Genomic DNA, 21,217 nt, shown 5'->3' with positions numbered 1-21,217 from the left:
AGAAAGTTATTGTCATTCAAATGAAGCGTAGCCAAAATTTCGAAAAACCTATCCCTTGACATATCAATAGCTCTTGCGTAGTTGGTTTGTAAAATTGGATTGGTACTCCAGTAATCCCGTAAAGCTGGTTTGCGTACAACACACATGTCAATAATTAGTGCAAAAAAATTTCTTGATTTCAACTGAAGTAACACGCTTCCATTTAGAAAGCAAAGATTTTTGTTTCAGTGGTCTTTCTTTTTTTCTTTTTCTCTATCTGCTGTTTCGCGTCTTGATTAGTTTCTATTATATCTAAAACTTCATCGGTAAAAAAAAACAGCTGAAACACTTCATATGGGGAACACTCTGTAGATAGACCAGCACTTTGATGAATTCCCGGGACACCATTAAACACGGATTTTGCATTTATTTGAATTTTATCGCTCCAAGCTGCATCAGATTTTGCCTTTGAATGGGAACGCCGCGCTTTTTTCTTTACCGAAGCAACCTCAGGTTCACTTGAAACAGAATTATCTTGTTCATCCCCGGATACGCCACTGAGCACAGAACAATCAGTGTCCTCACTGTCTAACTCATAACCGTTTGAGTCGGAGTCATTCATCAGTTCTTCAATTTCATTATCGCTCAAAATTTGCCTGATATAGATTCTCTTCTTTCTGTAATGCCGGTGCTCGTAGAAGGAATATCAATTTTTTTTCTAACATGAGAACGCAAAATACACACGAAAAATATAAATGCACGTTCGCCCGTTTCACTGCAATGAATGCATATGATGTGAGTGCGTGTGTATGGTTTTGACGTCTACGAACCTAAGGGAAATGTTGAAAACATAATCAGTGCGACGTAATTTAAGTAGATAAGACGCAAAAACATCTTACGTCACCTACACAGTACATATTGTTTTCTTTCGTTGAAACAAAACATAGGATCCTTGTTCCTGTTACATTCTGAAGGGGAACTGATCGCTGAACAACTTGGGTGAACACGTGATGGTCAAGACTACGCCTCTTTTTTTCCTTTTAATTTTTAAATGTCGCATTGTATATATATACAACGCTCGGACTCAACGTATGTACAAAGCCCGTTGTACATATACAACGTTCGGACTCAGAGAGCAACGGCAGTGCAGTAGATGCCTTCACTACCTGTATTAAATAGGCCGAAGAGAAACAGGAAGATTTTGTACGATTTTTAGAGTAAAAACAAAGGAAGATACGTATATTCAGAATTTTCATATAACAGTAATTGCAACCAAAACAAGCACACAAAGAAAAGCACATTACAATGTTCAGTGAGAGTTCATGTGCTTTGGATCCCAAATTAAGCTGTAGGTCCTCGTCTTATATAGTCTTAGTGCTGAAGGGGACACTGTACTCAAATCCAACCCACCAACTATACTACACAATTCTATGTTGCCTTTTAACATTTGTAACGATAATCCGTATAAATGTGTAAATGTTGTTACGGACAACGGTCTGGTACGGAAGATATCATTTTCTTTTATGGCTAGACCTGAACATTTATGTTGTTAGGTTTTGTGGCCAGATATATTTCTAGGCAGTTAACATATAATCCAAAAGAACGTCATTGTAAACGCACGTATATTCAACTTAAAAAGGAAGAAATATTGTAAAAATATAAGGTGAGAAAGAGTCTTCGGAAAATACCCAAGTTTACATTTATTTTGTTTTATGTGTTATCACTGAACATTCATTGAGTAGTTCACTGAACGTTCATTGCATCTTAAGTAGTTCAATAATCATATATTCTGACGAACTTAGGGCGAATTTGTAACTAACTATCGAAAATTAGTTGAAGTTCGAATAAATGTTACATATTCCCACTCCCGTATTCTTTTACGTACGTTCAAAAAAAAAAAAAAAAAAAAAAAAAAAAAAAAAAAAAAAAAAAAACCTTGCAAAACATATTGAAATTCACAATCACCTGGAGTTCTGCTCGTATTAAATCACAGCAGGAGGTTTGTTCCAGGCGTCAGTGTATCACGATCAAATACGTATTATAATCGAAAACGGTGCTGTCTGACTAAGATTAAGATGCTAGAGGCAAATTATTCTTAAGCATAAGGTTGGGTGCTGGTTAGATAGGAGAAAAAATGCAAGCTGTTACTCTCTCTGAATACTACGTTGCACCTTTGAGTTGCGTTTTTAAAAGTGTGACAAGTCAGTTTCTGTAATTACAAAATGTTTTATTTCGCACTCGCTTATAAAAACATTTTTAAAACATCCAGGACTATCATTTTTCTTTTATTTCCTTTAACACACACACACACACACACACACACACACACAAAAAAAAAAAAAAAAAACCGAAGAAATCTTTTAAAAGGGAAAATAGAAACGTATAACATAATATGTGCTAGAAAAACATAAACATTAAGGAAAAAATGGAAGATCTGGCAACCCTAGACTTCACCCTAGTAGTTTTGAGTTACGGTTCATTTTGTATTTACTAATCCTAAATGGATAATCGCGTCACTAAAGTTCACTGCAGGAGGATAAAAAAAAAAAGTTCACTAATGGCCCAAAATGTGACTTGATAACATTCTCATACTTTATGTTTTATTTATCTATTATTATTTATTTATTTATTGTAATAGCCTATCACACTATTTTTTAATTCGGAAGCAAAGTAGTTGTTTTAACCTTACTATTCAGTGCAGGATGGTGAAGAATCAATTCAAACCCATTTAATAAATCTATTATGCAAAATATATGTATTCTTGCATCATTATCTTACAAGTGGGAAAAAGAAAGAAAACAGTATAAAGATAGGAAATATTTTTGTACTACAATAGCTGTTTGTATTCCAAATGAAGACGCAGCAATAAACAAATCCGAATCGGAGATAAATTATTATAGACAAATAAAAAAATAGTCAATATAAACATTATGCTTCTGTTACAATGTATCATTAATTCCAACAAGAATTTCCCCTTCATTTACATTTTAGATTTTTCAGCGCTCAATTTTGCAATCCTCTGCAGTGACTTTTCTGCTGCCTGATGAATCTTTGGATCCAATTTGTCTGAAATTAAACACATAACATTTCAATGTTATAAAATTCCCCAATTTTACACATACATATACACAATAAACACAGCCAAAGATACGAACCACCACACTAACTTTCTGAACTAATTTTAAAAATTGAATCATGAATCATCTCATCGTCTAGACTTATCAAGGAAATGAAATGTAGGTACAACCCTTGTAGCCGTTTCTGATAATAATTGTCCAAACTTAAATTTAAAATTAAAAAAAAAAAAGTATAAGATACATTTCTTGCAAATAAGTATTTTGGAAAAAGATAAATCGAGGAAACAACAAGAAGAGACATAAAGAAAACACAAAATGGGATACAAAAAGGATTCAAGACATTAAAACCACAAAGTATTAGCACCATATAAACGATCACACGGAACTGAAAAAAATCGTTCCCGGCCGCTAGAGAAAAAGGAAGACGCATCAAAGAGCAATATTTCATTATTTGAAAGGAAATACGATTAAACGTATATATCGACTTTTAGAGAAGCATTCAAAAATTCACGAAGAAATGATAGGGAAAACTTCTCCGAATAGAGCTAAGTATTGTTTCCCTGATACTTTATAGCATAATTTCATAAAATGTACGAAGTCTTACTGTATTATCAATACTAAATAAAAGTAAGTAATGTACAAAAGAATTGGACACCAATGAAGATATAAATTTCAAATATTATTATTAAACACGGGCATAAAAGAAAATGAGAGTACCAGGAAAGAAATAGAAGTTCTATGAAATCGGAAAGACATAGAATCAGTTAAGGAATAGAAATTTTCATTAATTCTGAAGTGAAAAGTAGCAGATGCAATATCAATACTGAAATTTCAGAAAGAATAAGGAAATTGGGGCACTCTTAAATCATTGGTGTATATCAATAAACCCCGTTTCATCCGTGAATTAAAGGAGGAAATTCGACAAGTCGTCGGCGAAATCCAACTGAAAACCTGTCAGGCAGGCATAGCGAATTTCACGAACAGAGTTATTACATGCCAGTGCAATAGAGGAGGTCATATGCCCGACGTCATTCGCTATACCTGAAATCGGAATGTGTAAATGTTTATGAATTTTGTTAGTGTGTTTGAAAAAAATAAAGTTCATAATTTGATATAACAAAACCTGCGCGCTTTTTGAATAACCCTATAGAAAGAAAAGAGAAGAGAAATTAAATACAGTAATAATGATGGAAACGCCGAGAAGGTAAGGTTTGAATGTGAAAGATTCATGTTGAGTGACTAGAAAAGGAAGCTTGAAGAATATTAAAAACATAATCGTTATACAACTTAAGTGGAAACTAAACGTAACACAGAGATTCGATGTACTAAAATAACGACACTGGAAACTCATTTTCGAACATCCAGCAGGAAATCACCAATTTACCCGAAGATTGTATACAAGAATAGTTAACAATTGTATTCCTGGGCTTCGGCATCTATGGCCATTTTAGCCTGTCACATATGAGGGATGAAGACCCTCGACGACCACAATACACGGGGATGTAGGGAAGGAAGAAAAATGGGGAAAGGTGGAAGCGGCCTAGAACCTTTGTTAGATACCATCCCGACATTTGCCTGGTGTGAATGAGGAAAACCCAGAAAACACTCTACTCAAGATCTATACCTTTCTGACCAAGTGTTCCTACCGGAAATCAAACCCAGGACCGCTCGTACCGAAAGCGACTGGCTATACGGGACCAGAGTATACAAGAAGAAAGTGATTATGGTGTTGGTAGTGACCCCGCTGGATAACTCGAACATGTTATACATGGTGTTTAAAAACATACAGTACTTCATAGCATAAGTAACCAACTCGATTGGGAACCAACGAAGCAGCTGTGCGAGCACGTACCTGGTCATAGAGATAGTGAATGCATAAGGCATAACATATCATGCTCGCTGTAGATCTTGGCCTAGCTAAGCGATTGTCGTTTTCCAAGCCGTCCAACATGTGCTCGAAAGGGCTTAAATCCGCATTCCTAAAAGGTTGCGGCAGAAGGTGTATACCTAATAAAGCAAGCTGGGTTACTCTGGGAGTATGGATACACGAGTTATCCTGCTGGAAGATGGGTCTCCACAATATGTACATGTAAGTTTGGAGAAATGAACTGATGGTCAGTGATGAGTATACGACTAGTCACACTCTCTTGAATGGGAATAAGAGGCGAGCGCGATGTGTAGCTAATTGCATTCATACTAGAATTGATTCTGTGTGGAGTGTACGAACACATGCTCTATTTACCCGCTCATCTGCACGGCTACTGATATACACATGGCTGTCGTCGTCCAAGACAGAAAAAAAAAATCATTGTTGAAAAACCACCGCCCTCCATTTGCCTCGTCATTGTAGTCTTCGATAAGCAGGTGTAATCGTGTGGGGCAGCAGATCCGTCTCCAACAACTGATTTTTTGTGTTTGTATGCTCACATGGAGGGTCACGGTAGCTGACTGCACTTGAGGTTGCAGTCATATCGCTGTGAACAGCCCAAACAATCTTTCTGTTCAGATGCGTCCCGAAGCGTCGCAAAAGCAACAGAGAAGGGTGGGGGTCATGTCTGCTGTTGGAATCCTCTGCTTCGCATCATGTACACCACCAATGCACTACTCACACGTCGCGAGCAGAACCTGCCTTCTCGCAACCCTAGAAACTCGCTGTAGTAGTTCTAACATTGCAGGAACAGACTGATCCACATACAATACTAGTGTTAGCGACGATCATCAAATGATAGCAGCCTGTCCTCTACACTGGACGGTGTGTTGGGAACCTCACACTAAGATTAAAATATTCTCTGAAGACACATTCTATGGTGAGAATTTCGTTCGAATCGAAGAGTATAAATGCATTTCTACAAAAGTAAATGCTTAAAAGAAAGAAAAAAAAAGAGAGAGAGAGAGAGAGAGAGAGAGAGAGAGAGAGAGAGAGAGAGAAAAGCAACAAGAAAGAAAAACAGAACAAGAAAGTAGCTGTTTGGTATCATGGTGGCAGGTATCTACGTCAGAAGTATCTACCCTGAAGAACAGTGAGAAATGTAGTCTACCGTACAGCAGTGAAATATGAAAAGTCGTTTGACCTTAACTCTTGCGATCATGTTTCTATTCTAACTCTTTTAAATTACGAATGTGAAGAGGACACTTTTACAAGTGTTACCATATTATGTTATAGAACAGAAATCACTATTGCTTTTAATGAGAAATATACTTAGGACATCTAAGTTTGTTACAATTGTAAATATAAGGCAAATTATTTCGGTTTTCAATTTCTCAAAATTAACTTCGAAGCACAAGAAATAGTTAACTTACATACTGAACATATAGTAAACAAAGTGCAGAAAACTTTAACACAGATTCGTGAAATGATAAACTTACAAATTTTATGTTGCCCTTGAATTGGGAACTTGATAGGAAGCTCTTGAGGATTTTCACAAATGAACACAAAAGGACTTGTACTTTCACCTTCTGGATACCGCTTTTGATATTCCTCCTGGTATAAACAATCGACAACATCAACACAGCCCAGCAAACATCCAGTAGGATAACTAGATGGGAACTTTATGTTATCTGAAATGGAAAAGATGTATTATCAAATTACCAAATCATTTGAACTTCATTGTTAGCTATTTCAATGAATTCTACCGGTGTCATCTCTTTCACGTTTACTAACTAACTACAGACGTGTTCAAATTATTAGACTCAACATTTAGTTTCTGAATATTTTACTGTTCTTACAATATTACGTGAGAAAATACGTTCGAACTTAGTCCAAATTACTACCTTGTAACTCTGTCCTAATTTCTAGTGGGTGTGGCATACGCTTTTCAATACCAATAAAACAAATGCGTACGTAACATTCAAATATAATTTCTATAAGGTGTGTATATCCAAATTGGAAACAAAAAATGAAATGCAATACCTACAAGAAAATTATCTCTTACACAAATATTAGTATTTCTTATGAAATCCCTTATTCTTTATTAAGTCTTTTATTCTTTGTGGCATCCTATGTACGAGTTTAGCACATTTTGCCTTCAAGTCAGCATCTTGATACCACAAATTGTTGATCTCCTTGATCAATTGAAATTTGGTTCTAATGTGCTTCTTCTGTAGCTTTTCTTTCATGAAGCTCCAGAAGTTTTCAATCGGGTTCATATCAGGACTAGAGCCTGGCCACGGAAGAACACTAATTTTGTTGTCCTCGAAGAATTTTGTCACAGTGGCCCAGTGGCATGAGGCTCCACCATGCATAAAGATGAATTGTACGTCATCAAACCAGAGTATAGTCTGGGAAAGCAGTTCTTCTTGAAGAACTTGTAGGTATTGGTCGTGCTTTATTGTCTTCTCTACTATATACAGTCTTCCAGGCCCGAAGACAGAGATCACATCCCAGACCATGACTGAAGTAGGATGTTTCACGGTTTATTAAAGATATTCCAACTTGAATTCCTCTCAGGTCAACGTCGCACATATTGTGAACATTCATCAGACACAAAGATACATGATTCATCACTAAAACACAGTATTCTCCAATCGTCAGCAGTTCCAATATTCTAGGCCTCGTGCCCATTCGAGGCGCTTCTTTGCCATGATTGGAGTACACTCTAATTTTTGTTTTCTTTCTTGACCGTGTGCTTTTATTCCCTCGGCACAAAGAATCCTTCGAACACTTTCAGGCCAAATGTCTGCGCCATACTCAGCCATTTTTATGCTTAAATCTATTAGAAGTTGCACTTCTATTTCCCAGAGCCAATCTTTTTAGTTTTCCTATACTTCTTAGCGATAGCTTTGGTTTTCCCCCACACATCCCAACCCTATTTTGGCTCTTGTTTATTTCAACAGAGATTCTATTCACAGATTTTTGTTCTATACCAACTCTACTAGCAATGTATTGCCGTGTATATTTTATTTCCACCAAAAGTATTTTGTTAACTTCCATTTTACGCGGAGAAAGGTCTTTTGCTTTTCCCATTATGCTGCAATTACAGGACTACACAGAATAAAAGATTGATACACGAAACACGTCATGATCATTTTAAACTGGCCCATTCGAACTGTTGAACGCTTTGAATGTCGTTAACTTCTTACGACAGCAACTACAACACTTCAGACTGTAACTTGTTGATAGGAACCACAATAGCTATCTACAACTGAAACATTCCTTTCAGAACCTCCCCCCCCCCCTCACTAATACAACTGCCTCTGCTGTTCAACGGTGATATCACTACTTCAACTGTACAGTAAACAAATGAAGGATCCTATATTGATTGTTTAACCATTAAATTAAATGTTCTAGAACTCTGAAATTAGGACTCCTACGTCAATTTTGCATTTTTCGTGCGTGAGTCTAATAATTTGAACAGGTCTGTAGCTCTATGGCCTATGGAACCCGAAGGTTCAATGCCGCGTTCACAAAAGCTCTCCACTGACTTCTATCCTTAGCCAACTGGATCCAGTTTCTACTTTGTATTCCTATTTCTGTGAGATCCATCTTAATATTGTCCTCCCATCTGCGCCTAGTTTTCCTAATGGTCGTTTTCCTATTGGATTTCCAGTTAAACCTTTGAAAGTGCTTCTACTTTCATCCATTGTCGCTACATGACCTACCCACCTAAGTCTCCTAGATTTGATGACCCTAACAATGTTTGGTAAACGATATAAATTATGTAGTTCCTTGTTATGAAGTTTCCATTCACCATTCCCGTTTCTATTGGGCCCGAATAGTCGTCTTAGGATCTTGTTCTCAAACACTTTCAGTCTGCGTTCTTCCCTCAGAGTAGGAAAACAACCAACAGAATAACTTTTCTTTTTTTTTTTAATTGTTTCTTAGGGAAGATTTTGCAGTGAAATATCAGCCTCAGCATGTACACTGGACAATCATTTGCATATTAATTATCATAAACATCACGTGTCAGTTAATATGACAACTGATCTCTGACATACTCTAATAATGATAGTGGCGGGTTGATTGCCTCCTTCTTTAATTCTTTACCTAATAAAATATATTTTCTTTAACAAACAACACACATCTTCAGCAACTTAAACTATATTATTATAAGATTACGCAATCTAGATGTGATCAGTTTGCGTATCTATCACTTTAATTGTAGTGAGACGAATTGTATTAAAAATATCTTCAGGAAAGAAAATTAACTTCTTTCGAAGTCCAAGGGTAACATAATAGAATCAAGGATATATTCGCTTCATTATATTGTGCAATGAAGATGACCTTAGTCTTCACATGCTGAAGGTTTGTAAGAATAGAAGAAAATTATTATTTCACATACGCACAAGATATCACGTACTGTGTATGTAATTGCTTGCGAGCCAGTTGTAATATAATAGAACATGAAATAAAGTATAGTTCAAGACAATTTCTCTCCTATGTTTTCTGCATCAGCCATTATAAAAAATCTTCAACAAATCACCTTTTCCGGTGACATGTCAATAGCATATCCCATGAAAGGATACTCTTAGTCAATGACTAGCAAAAAGGATATATATTGTCAATTTACCCAAATTCCCCTGTCTCTATACACACTTCATAACCATGATGCTAGTGTATACCAATCTATCTTAAATTTCGATAGTCTGGGAGCTTTGCCTGGTGTTTCTACTAGTAATATTAGACTTTAATTTAGCTAAGCACGGCTTCCTGACCAAATTTTCCTCTTTTCACATCGATAAATTCTGGCTAAGTACCATAATACTAAGACCAGTAAGAAAAGAATGACACTCCCTTGATTTGGAAGTGAAGATTCCATAGCAGAAACTGAGATCTTTAGACTGACTTAACTTATTCTCATTTTTCCCTAAAGGGAAAGGTGTTACATTCACAGGATCTGTCTAATTCTCCTGTGACTGCTCTAAATACCGAGTGTGCAAAAAGAAATATATTCACATTTTGAACTGTCATTAATAATAAATAAATAAATAAATAAATAAATTTAAAAAAAAAGAAAAAAAACAGAATCGTCGGTCTAGATGTGAAAACACAGTTAGTGGCGAAAAAGTAACATCAACATGGCTGACGGCGCTTGAGCTTTAAAGAGCGGAAGCAGGTTATTAAGCCTGAGAATGTTGATGCGTTTCATACAGTGAAGATGTGAGTAAGGGAATGATCTGTAATGATAATATATATTTGCATCGTTTATTTTATTTTTGTATTCAAGGTAGACGTGTTCTAACGTATGCATTAGCTTTGTATGAAAAGAATAAGAAAAAATAATTAATTAATGTCATGAAAAATGTTGATTTTGGGAGTGTTTAGTTATCAATTTGGTCGCTAAGGTAACAGATGCGGTTACTAGGTATGCGTTTATTCATAATAAAAAATATATAAAATAACATGTCGCCATATCATATAGATGCATAATGCATCATTGTAATGCAAGATTGCTAATTACTGAAAAATAGAGTGAATTTAAGCAGTTTATTCTAGTGTGTTTAATTTTTTTTATAAGGATTAATAAACGATTTTAACAAATCGAACTGGTGTGACGTTACAGATAAACCTTCAAGGATAACAATTACATGTCTACGAGACAAATTCGAGGTTCATGAAACAGTGTGTGATGTGCAAAGGCTAATCAGGGTGACCTCGCACGACTACAAGTGCTGAATCTTCAGTTGCGGTGCTGAACTGTTTCAGCATTCACCACAAAAACCTTCAAGGCAAGGATCACGTGAGAGCGGTGTAAGTGCTAGTAGTGTGCCAGGCAAACTGAAGAAAAGTAAGTTACGTGTGTACATTCCAACGCTGGTGCAACAGCTAAATGACGAAAACCCACAAATGTATCGATGATCAGACCACCATTTTGAACATTTGCTTTAACCATCATTTGGAACATTCAGTTTGACCTGAAAGTATACTTACTTTTCAAATTGGACTGTAGCCTTACTTTACCCAGACATTTAACATTGTAGGTTGGAAAATAAGTTTTCTATGACAGTTTAAAGTGTGTATACTTTTTCAGACGCAAGTGGTATAACTTCAGTGACTGCTGTCCACGTATTTCAGTCAAAAATCACGACTATAGAATGCAGTTACAAAGAAATCCAAACGAAAACGGAATTTAAAACTAAATAAACACTATCCTTTCAGCTGTGTTTGTACTTGTATACTTATATAATATATAGGAACAAAACCTTATTTATCTTTTACTTACAAATACATCTGATCATTCTTAAAACGATATGCGTAAGAACGCATTATATATTCTATGACAAAAACTTAAACAAGTACAAAGTAACATTACTGTGAACAAAATCGAATAAAAATTCAGCTTTCCTTTTACTTACCACCAAGAAGAACACGATAAACATTTTCTGCCTCCCGTATTTCCTCTGATGTTGCAACCTTTTTGGCTGAAGCAATCCACAGTCGTCCACGATGAGCCGTATACCAAGTACGTCCTTCATGCCTAGAGAAAAAAAAAATATATGGAGAATTTCATCAGCTCGCATTCAGAATTTCAATTAATTATCGTAAGAATTTAAATTTCCAATATATAAAAGAATATTAAATATTCACTTTTAATAAGTTATGAAAGAAATCTGACTAACGTCAAAATTCGACTAAATTACACTGCTATATTAAATATATAAAATTTATGGTTAGTTGGGTCTCTTTTCAGCACTGTGGCTATATGTGACGAGAATCAACAGCTTAACGTGAGGCCCGAATATAACGAACCCCTTCCTGAGATCATCGGAGCCTAAGGTGCGCATGCTCATGATCATACAGCCACAAGGGAACTAATTGAATTTATGGGTTGTTATCGATGTATATTTTATTTTTCTGGTTCAAAAACTATTATTTAGAAAAATACTTTCACGAATAGTGTAAAACACAGTATTACATTGATAGATAAAAGCCCCACACTTGAAATTTGTTGGAACATCAAAATCGATTTTTTAGAAGTTATTATTATTATTATTATTATTATTATTATTATTATTATTATTATTATTATTATTATTATTTTGTCCGATCTTCGACCTAATTCTAACAGCAAAGCCTCAGAAAAGAGCTCCTTCAAATTCTCATCGAGATGAGAACAATGTTCATAAACACTCAGTGTTAACGAAAAAAAAAAGTCTTACATGTAGAACAGCTTCTCTTATAGTGTCTCCTATTTGGATAATGATCTATGTTACACTTGGGTTTTTGTATGATAGAAATCGACAGAGGTCGAGGGATTGTAATTCATTATTTTAAGATTTTTCCACATGTTTCTCTAAGGCCTGAAGGTTTTCTTTCTGTCCTTCTTTTTCAATGATATTCATAAAGCGACGATTAGAAAGCATCAATTGAATTCTCTCAGTTCTTTTGGAATTTTACTAAACACTTTTTGTTTTTTAATTATTTTTTTAAAGTAGACGTTTTCGATAAACTCAAAGGTATCTTCAGGAAATGTCAAATTTACATGCCAACTATATTATTTCTTGAGAGGCTATAAGTCACAACTGAATATCTTCGAGGCGGTGAAAGTCAAGATTCCTTAAGGTATGATATGGTCGGGGAAAAGCATATAAATACCGTCAAATGGGGCTACTTTGATACAAAAAAAACACATGTTCTTAAATATTTTGTAAACAACATACTGTAAGCCCAATGTTATATTTTTAAAACCATGGCACAAAAGAGTACTATCACTCTGTTGATAACCATTGTTGTCAGATAATGTCAGATTACCAAGAATGGGCTCTGGTAACATCCGAACAATGTGTTTTGCACAAAACATATCACTGTCTACATTTTCGGGTCAATATAATGTCATACTGGTACCTGTTTTATTAATGCACGTAAACTTGACTTTCCAATTGCGGCTCTCCTTGTCTATGACTTGCCCAGTATAATGCCATTTACCTTTCTTTAGAATATACCGTACTATTACCCACGAACTGATTTTTAGACCCACCAAAATCAGCTGTTCATAGAAGCCCCATTTCTTACCTAAAACGACATGTGGTTTTCAAAAATTCACCAAAATTTGAATATAGGATAGACAACAATAGAACCTATTGGAATCGGTAGATAATGGCTGAGATTTCATCAGTAACACTGATTTAGGCAGTTACTGCTTTAAACCAGAGTTCCAGAGAGACAATTTTCTGGTCGACGAAAAAAATAAAAAAAACATCGCTTTGTATTTAATATTTTTACTCATATATGCTTCTAAGTAAAGCTTACAGATTTGTTATGGTTGAATTCAGAACACTCCAAACTACTACTTGTAATATTCAAATGAGCCACAAATGAATTTTCAGGGCATGAAAATTTTGATTGAAACATTTTTCCAGTTTTGTTCAAAGTAGCCCCCATGTTCATAGAAGCCCCATTTGACGGTACGAGCTAAACAAAGAAGTATTAGAGAATATATGTAAATATTACATTTATGAAAGCTTAATGAGCTGTAACTGGTTTCTTATAGTTTGGCATCTCTTTTCTGCACCCAGATTGTATGAAAAGTGAACGAACAGCTCAAAGTGAATTCGAACTACAGTATTTCCATCGGAAATCGAACTCGTGTCTTTCGGACAGAAAGCATATTTATAGAAGCAGACACATTAAATACTATACCAAAACTTGTGGTCAAGATGTACTGATTTCACTTCCTAATGCATTATCATTCAGGTTTTCACATTTTACTTAACGCAAATGTCAAAATGACAATGAATATAGCTTCCTCCTGTCTCATCGACCTTCCTGAATAATGTGTTTGACAAAGGAAGGCCAATTTCATGCTATGTTGCCAGAAGAGCTCGAAAATTTATGTAAATGAATTCAAACAAACGAAAGAGAGAACAAGAGACATTTTATCTTTTAATTCTTTCTCTATGAACCCAATACTGAAAAATACACATATCATGTTTTGTAGCTAAGATTTGTTTCTACTTACAGCTTAATTCCTGAAATAAGCAATGATGCCCAAGGCTGATGCATGCTAAGGCACTTTCCTTCATCAGACATCTCTAGAATTTCTTTATCTTGTATTCTCAACGACTGACGGAGTTGTGCTGTAGGTGAAGTAACGGAAGACCGGACACTGCGTAAGTCCTTATAAGAATCCTGAAACTGATGAACCACAACATAAAAAATAATAATCTATGCAAAATATTATTTCTTTCCATACTTCTAAAGGTATGCAGAAATGTACTTTTTTTGTACACATCCTTACCATGGTTGATAGTGCTCAAAATGCTTGTCGTGGTATTATTATTATCTTCCTATGTACTTCATAAAATACAAGTTCATTTCCTTCTCTGATATTGTCCCTCTCCACTCTTTCATATTCAAATTCCAAATACAAAATTAGGTATTCCGTAACCTCGCTCTTTTATTATTTTCTTTTCATTTGACTGGAGTGTGTCTGTTTGTAGTTACCTTCTTTACCTAGAAATAATAACAAGTAAGACTTTTTTTTAACCCTACCACGATTTAAAAGATCTTGCAGTGCAGTGTGGGACCCAATTCTTCCTATGGAAAACTTTGGAAATGTATGTACTATAATCGGGAATATCATCATAGTCTACCGTTCCAAAAAATCTCAGGATGATCTTATACCGGTATACTGCAACACCTCTAATAAGGTAGGATTTTATCAAAACAAACACAGATTAAATATTTCATTTGATGTTCGTGTATTTGTTTCTGCTTACTTTATTGTTTGATTGTGCTTATTAATACGGGCCCTAATAAATAATAATAATAATAATAATATTCAAGATATTGATATAATGAATTGTTTTTATATCTTGGAATGAAAGATGTCAGTAACAACATCTGCTAGTCAAGTTGTGTCACTTCCGTTCTGTGATCTAGCATTGTTAATAGTCACCTGCCACATTTCGTCCACACTAATCAATATTTAATTCTGAATTCTGAAACTGACTCTGATTAAACAAGAAATACGAAAGAAAAAAAATGTGTCAACTTTCAAAGCAAGAATTAATTATAGCTCCTAAAACATTTCAAATATTAGCTTTGCTAACCCTGATGGCAGAAAAGTAGTTTTCCTCCCCCATAAAAATAATAGTACTTACAACATAGGTACACATGAATGGCGTTATATACAGAATTCGTCATAAAATGTATAAACACTTTAACAGATGACATCTGTGGATGCTTTTCGAAGTTGAATCGAATAATACTAACAATGTGAAGTACAGTTACTTCTGAACCGATATCTCTAGACAGGTATTCTTACATGACTACAATTAACACGTGACCTAAGGCAGTGAATCAACATAGACGCACCAAGAAAAACGTATACACAATTTTAAAAGTGAAAACCCCATTGAGAAACGGTAAGATCAGTCTCTAACTTTTCGCAAAGACGTGGAACTCTCAATCGTGTTGAAAATTCATGTCTCCATTTTACACTAAACTTCAGCAACATTCTTTTAATTTGAAATGTCATGAATACTCGTATACTGGGACGTGATGATGATGCAAAATTCCCGATTGTGATATTTGTCTCGGAGACAAACCTTAGTGGTACGGATTAAACTTTAAACAATAGTATTGCCTCCTACAATTTCGGTGCTGAAATCTTTAATTCCAATCAGTTAACGTCTGAGGATCTAATGTCATGGTTGGAAGTAACTTTGATAATATGTAAAGACCAATGTTGATGCTTTCAAAGGGGTAAACTACTTGAGAAGCAAAGGATCTCAGTATTCACATCCATATTAATTTGGCTTCCTTAACTAGGAATAACTTATGGTTATTGATAATTTCATTATTTTTGGTAAACTGCACTATTCGTTGGGGTGAGATATTGCCGATGCAACACTGTTATATTCTGCTGTTATCACTGTAATTGCATATTAAATGTTTCATTAAACGATTCTCGTTAATGTATATAATGACATGAGAATAGTGATAGATATCTATTCATAATGTCGCTCTTTCAAGTTATCATGTAGTTTAAGATAGTATTGAATAAAGATATATCTGAACGAGTGAAGGAGATTCAGAGAGATCAATATATAATAGAATGGTCCTTAAATTTTGACTTCCGAGTTTTCTTTAACTCTCGTTCCTAAAATAGTTTCATATCAGATCAAAGTAACCCACGAGAAAAAAAATTAGCTCAACTGAATAATATTAAATGGTGCCCCAAGCGACCTCAAGTTTTGAATGCATTTACAGTATACAATATGAGGCAAAGATAACTTGTATGTTTGCAACGATTAGAACAAGTAACACCATATTTTGGCTAGGAGTAATGGAAATAGAACCACATCTATTCCTGTACAGTATTAACATGGCTGCCTGCCATCTTGGATTCAGTATTTTTTTTTTTTAATTATAGGAACAGGGTTATGTACATATCGTTTTGGGGTAGTTTATCATCACAAACATCTTTTGACGTTATTTCGAACTTATCTCTAATCATTTCATAGTTATTACTTTCATAGTATATGTTTCTTAACTTATAATTGTCTATCCACACTTACAAAGTGCCTCTGTCTCATATTGTATACTATGAATGCATTCTAAACTTGAGGTCGCTTGGGGTAGCATTTATTGTTATTGAATTGAGCTTTTTTTTCTTTCTTTCTTTCATGGATTACTTTGGCCTGATGTAGAACTATTTTAGGAAATGAAACACAAAAGAATCAGAAGTCGAAAAATACGGACCATCCTAATATATTCATCATGTATTTCATTAGGATATTATTCATGCCACTAAAGACAAGAACGAGAAACAGAATCCATACAGCACAATAATTATCAAAAAAGAAAATGAAAAACACTTGTATTGGAAAAACGAGAGAGAGAGAAAAAAGCTGGGGTGTACTCAAAGTTTGATCTTCAACACTTTTTCCAGTGTTACCTCCTCATACGCTGTAGTACGGTGTAATAAAAAAAAAAAAAAAAAAAACCCTATATTTAATCGTGACACTATAAAGTTATTCGCTATGAATCATGAATAAAAAATACCTATTAGTATCTGATTTGTTCTTTAGTATGTATTGACTGACTGCATTTACGTCCTTTATCAGTAGCAAGGCTACCTAGGACAAACCCTACAGTTTAAAGAGACATTTCAATCCCATATGTTCCCTCACTGGGAATCAAACCAGAGATCCCATGGACCAAAAGGACTGTGTGTTAGCCACTAAACCAACGATGAGACTTCTTTCCAAGTGAAGTTAGGTATTATAACTATGAAGCAGCAACATGTTTCTATTTATGTGTGTAAATATTTAATTTCCATACATGCTATTCCCACTAAATACCTTTCCTTTCCTAAGTCTTGACAATGCTCACAGCTATCAGCGAAAATTCGACCTTTAATATGATTTGTTAAACAATTTATTATAATTTGAAGAATCAATTTAGTATTTTTTCAGTTTATTCAAGCTAAGTTATTAAATAAATAAAATTTGAAGATTTTAACTTTGAAATCGAAAGCTGCATTTACATTATTTTACATTTATACTGTATAAAGCCAAATTCTTAACAAAAGTATATCAAAGTTATTGGAAATTACACGCATATTCAGAACTGTACCTTAAAGTCAACTATCAGTGCAAGTTGTTACGGAAAAGCTCAAAATAAGGATCTAAAAATAAATAAATAATTAAATAAATATAAATTGAAAATTAAGTTTACTGGAGACTGAAATATTACATTTATCTACTTCCTAATGAATTAAAAATGAGATCATAAACTAAAAACATTCGTCTCACACTGAAATCTAATCTTCACATTCCGTACCAAAGAAACATTATGTAACAATTAAGAGTTAAAAGTAATTTTAAGACTTACAACAATAACAGTATATTATTATAACTTTCAATGAAAAATGCATTAGTAACGTATTCAACACTGTCAGACGACAAGTATGGAGAGTTCCGCGGTGCATGTGATAGTATCAACGTCTCTGAAAGTGAGGTGCAGAAGAGGAAGTGGTTCAAGTGAACATTTTTCGTCGTACACTTATTTTACACATCTACAAATACTCATGAAGACACCTACATCTATATACAACTACTTTACATGCCTTCATTTCACTTATTTTGCACTTTTACCAATTTTCATACCTTGACCAACTGGGTGACTGGCCCTCTTCTTCCCGTTGGAACTCCTTCACGATCTTGACTGCAGTTATACTTTATTTAGACTATTATTACACTCTATTCTGACTATACATTTCTTACACTGATTTCGACAAACTGTTTTTGCCTTGAATTTACACAATGACAATTTTTATTCTAATACATTTTCTTAACTATATATAACAGGCAATTCGACTGAAAAGTCAACCAACAAATGCAAATGGCGGCATCTGCCATTTGTAAATTTCCTTACAATTTTAATACAAATAATACAATTTATGAACAAGTAATTCAAAATACACACATTTTTAGCATACTTGGCTTATATAGCTGACGCACCTATTACAACACCATTAATGGTGAGGAAGACAAGACAAGACGACAAGCATAAGAACTGAACACCAAACTTGTAAAATGTTAAAAAAATTAGCACAGAAAATAATAGTAATATAGCATTCCTTTCCAGCACAGAGGCTATACGAAGGGTAAGGGAAAAAAAACAAGGAATGTCCATGTATGTGCTTTATCGGGTGCTCTGTTCTATCTGTTGGTGACTCTTGGTACTATTTGACTGTATATGCCATGCGTGCGTAGATGGAGAAATGTACATGTAAAAAGGGGCAAAAATTTAACTAACCCTATTCCTTTTACGCGGTTTTGAATATTAAAACACCGTTTCCTCGAAAATGCAGTATTGTGACATTCCTTCTTTTTTCCCCTTACCCTTCATATTAGACTTGGACCTACAGTTTAAGGTGAAATCCGAACCACCGTAGTGCGTTCAAATTTCAATAACTTCCCACCGGGAATCAAACCCGGGACCACGTACATCAATGGCAAGCGCGCTAGCCACTAGACTAGCTGGGAGGGATGCGATGCGATACGACTTTAAAGAAATTACAGCTGATTACTTTATGAATCAGTTTTCATATGAATGGCAATAAAAGAAATAGAGTATAATAATTGACTCAGACTTATGATGAATTTACAATGGCACAAAACACTTTTTTTAAAAAAAAATACCAACAGCGCCAAAAGCATTAGTTTATTATTATTAAAAAAGTAATTTAAAAAACCTGATATTCTAGGTAAAATTATTAGCAACTGAGTTTTCCTTAATTCTTAAGCGAACATTATAATATTAATAGTAAATCAATCGTGTTTATGCTATTTTGCTAAGAAAATAGAACTGAGTTAAAAGAGAGAATAGAAAAGTGAAACTCACCGTGAGCAACGGTGCATTGACGTTAGGATCCACATTACTGTCACCAATAAGTCTAGCCGATGAATCGCTGTTAATATTCCAACTATTAACACTTTCATTGATTTCTTTCAATACATGGTCATTTGGATCATAAATATCATCCAAACTATTATCTTCTATGACTTGTCGCCCTAGAAGGAAGCATGATCATAATTCTCACTTACTACAAATTTCAAGGAAAACACAATATATACAATTTAAAATTTTGAAGATGGTGTTCTAGCACTTGATGAGAGCTATCTAGGTATGATTATCACTAAAATACATGTGACTGGAGTCCTATTTTATGGGTGTTCATATCTCTCGTCCTCTCGTTCTTCATTTTTTCAAAATATTGCAGGGATCAAAGAATTATTCTAAAATTTCTCAGCGTAAAATTTTCCACAAGTCCAAAATTATTATGAAAACTAGTCAATGTTTTTAGGGTAGTCTTCATTCTTGTTTGGTTTTCCATGTAAATGTAAGACATCATATTCTATTAATATTCGTATCCCTTGAGAATGGAGAAACTAAAACAACATAGCTTAGAACAGTTTTGTTTTTAACCTCGAATTTCTGTGATTTATTCATTGGGTGCTAGTGTTCTCCGATACCTTCTTCGGTGACATCTACAAATTGCTACACTAAATGCAGTATCAAGGTTCCTTTCCTCCTGTGGAATTCTCCTGAGAAAAAAAGAGTAGATAACCTCTCCTCGAAAACTATAATACTTCTCCCTTTTGTTTTTTGGGAAGACGTGTGTTGTTCAGTTAATAATGTTTGTCACTAGTATTTTACCTTCCTGTGAGTAAAAAAGTAATGAAATTGCCGTGTCAGAGAACAATGAAACCGTGTAAGTGAATCACAAACACTCAAGGTGCAACGTACAAGGCGAAAATGTTATTTGTATTTAGTATTCTATAGCACCTATCAGCAAACAACATATATTATTTCATTAAGTAGTATTTTCTAAGTTTAAGTAATTACTTTACTATTATTCTTTCACTTTCAGCAATATTCTTTAAAAAATGTAAAAAAGAAAGAAAGAAAGCAAATAGTGGGACTCTTGTGCACACTACAAACAAAATTGCCAAAAACCAACATATCTAATCACCTGAAGATTTTTTTTTTTTTTTTTAAAGCGCAGATGACGTGGATCTGCCCTATGAAAGTGAGTGTGAATTAAGCTGTCGGTTCATGTTTCACCTAGCCTAAGTATTGATAAGGGACGTATGAACTGATAGGGACATATACTACAAACATTAACGTCTATTTCAAGTTCAAGTACATAGAAAAAGCCAAAATCTATATAGAAATTAATCGAACATGTAATAACGCTAAGACTTTACTTGAACTGATAGCAGTTTCAAGTATTTATACTGCAGAAGGTTTGTCCAAAAGAAAAGAAGACTGACTACTGTTATATCTAAAGAACAGTTATGTGAAGTGTACTTCATGATACCTACAGATAATAACCCTTGATATTGATACACTGATCCTAGGGCATAGGAAGGGAGTGGATGGCTTCAGTGTAGAACCTTTCGGTTGCTGACGGATTCAGGTTATACAACGTTGTGGACTTTCTTGTCACAGTTAAATTGTTAACCTTTCAGTGACTTTTTTAAGGGGCCAATAATATGAGGGTCACATACAGAGATATAGGGGCTGTATGGAGGATGTTTAAGGACTTCCCATCAAAATGTTTTCAGCAGGCCGAAAGTTGTCTTGGCCGCATGTGATTTAGAGGAATCCGTCATGTACCTAACCGTGCTAAACAACTTTCCCTAACTGCGGAAACAGCAGGTGACGCCGTTCGCTATAAGTGCAAACCAGTAATCACACCGCGCCGTGT

At 34.6% G+C, this 21,217-nt stretch overlaps 1 protein-coding gene across 2 annotated transcripts in view; it reads right to left on the bottom strand.

Annotated features, from left to right (window-relative positions):
- Positions 1 to 2,717: 2,717 nt before the first annotated feature.
- Positions 2,718 to 21,217, bottom strand: part of LOC145677806 (activating signal cointegrator 1) — a 38,792-nt gene continuing 20,292 nt past the window's right edge. For both annotated transcript variants that reach the window (XM_081748145.1, XM_081748142.1), the window contains exons 8-12: positions 19,348 to 19,517; positions 13,952 to 14,127; positions 11,349 to 11,470; positions 6,423 to 6,614; positions 2,718 to 3,045 (exon numbers count right to left, since the gene is read on the bottom strand). In XM_081748145.1, the coding sequence (XP_081604271.1) occupies positions 2,960 to 3,045; positions 6,423 to 6,614; positions 11,349 to 11,470; positions 13,952 to 14,127; positions 19,348 to 19,517 (746 nt within the window). In that variant the 3' untranslated portion in view covers positions 2,718 to 2,959. The remainder of the gene's footprint in view (positions 3,046 to 6,422; positions 6,615 to 11,348; positions 11,471 to 13,951; positions 14,128 to 19,347; positions 19,518 to 21,217) is intronic.

This window comes from Thermobia domestica, chromosome 2 (assembly GCF_964235325.1).
Source record: "Thermobia domestica chromosome 2, izTheDome1.hap1.1, whole genome shotgun sequence".
NCBI classification, from domain to species: domain Eukaryota; kingdom Metazoa; phylum Arthropoda; class Insecta; order Zygentoma; family Lepismatidae; genus Thermobia; species Thermobia domestica.
This window is presented reverse-complemented; position numbering and strand designations above follow the sequence as displayed.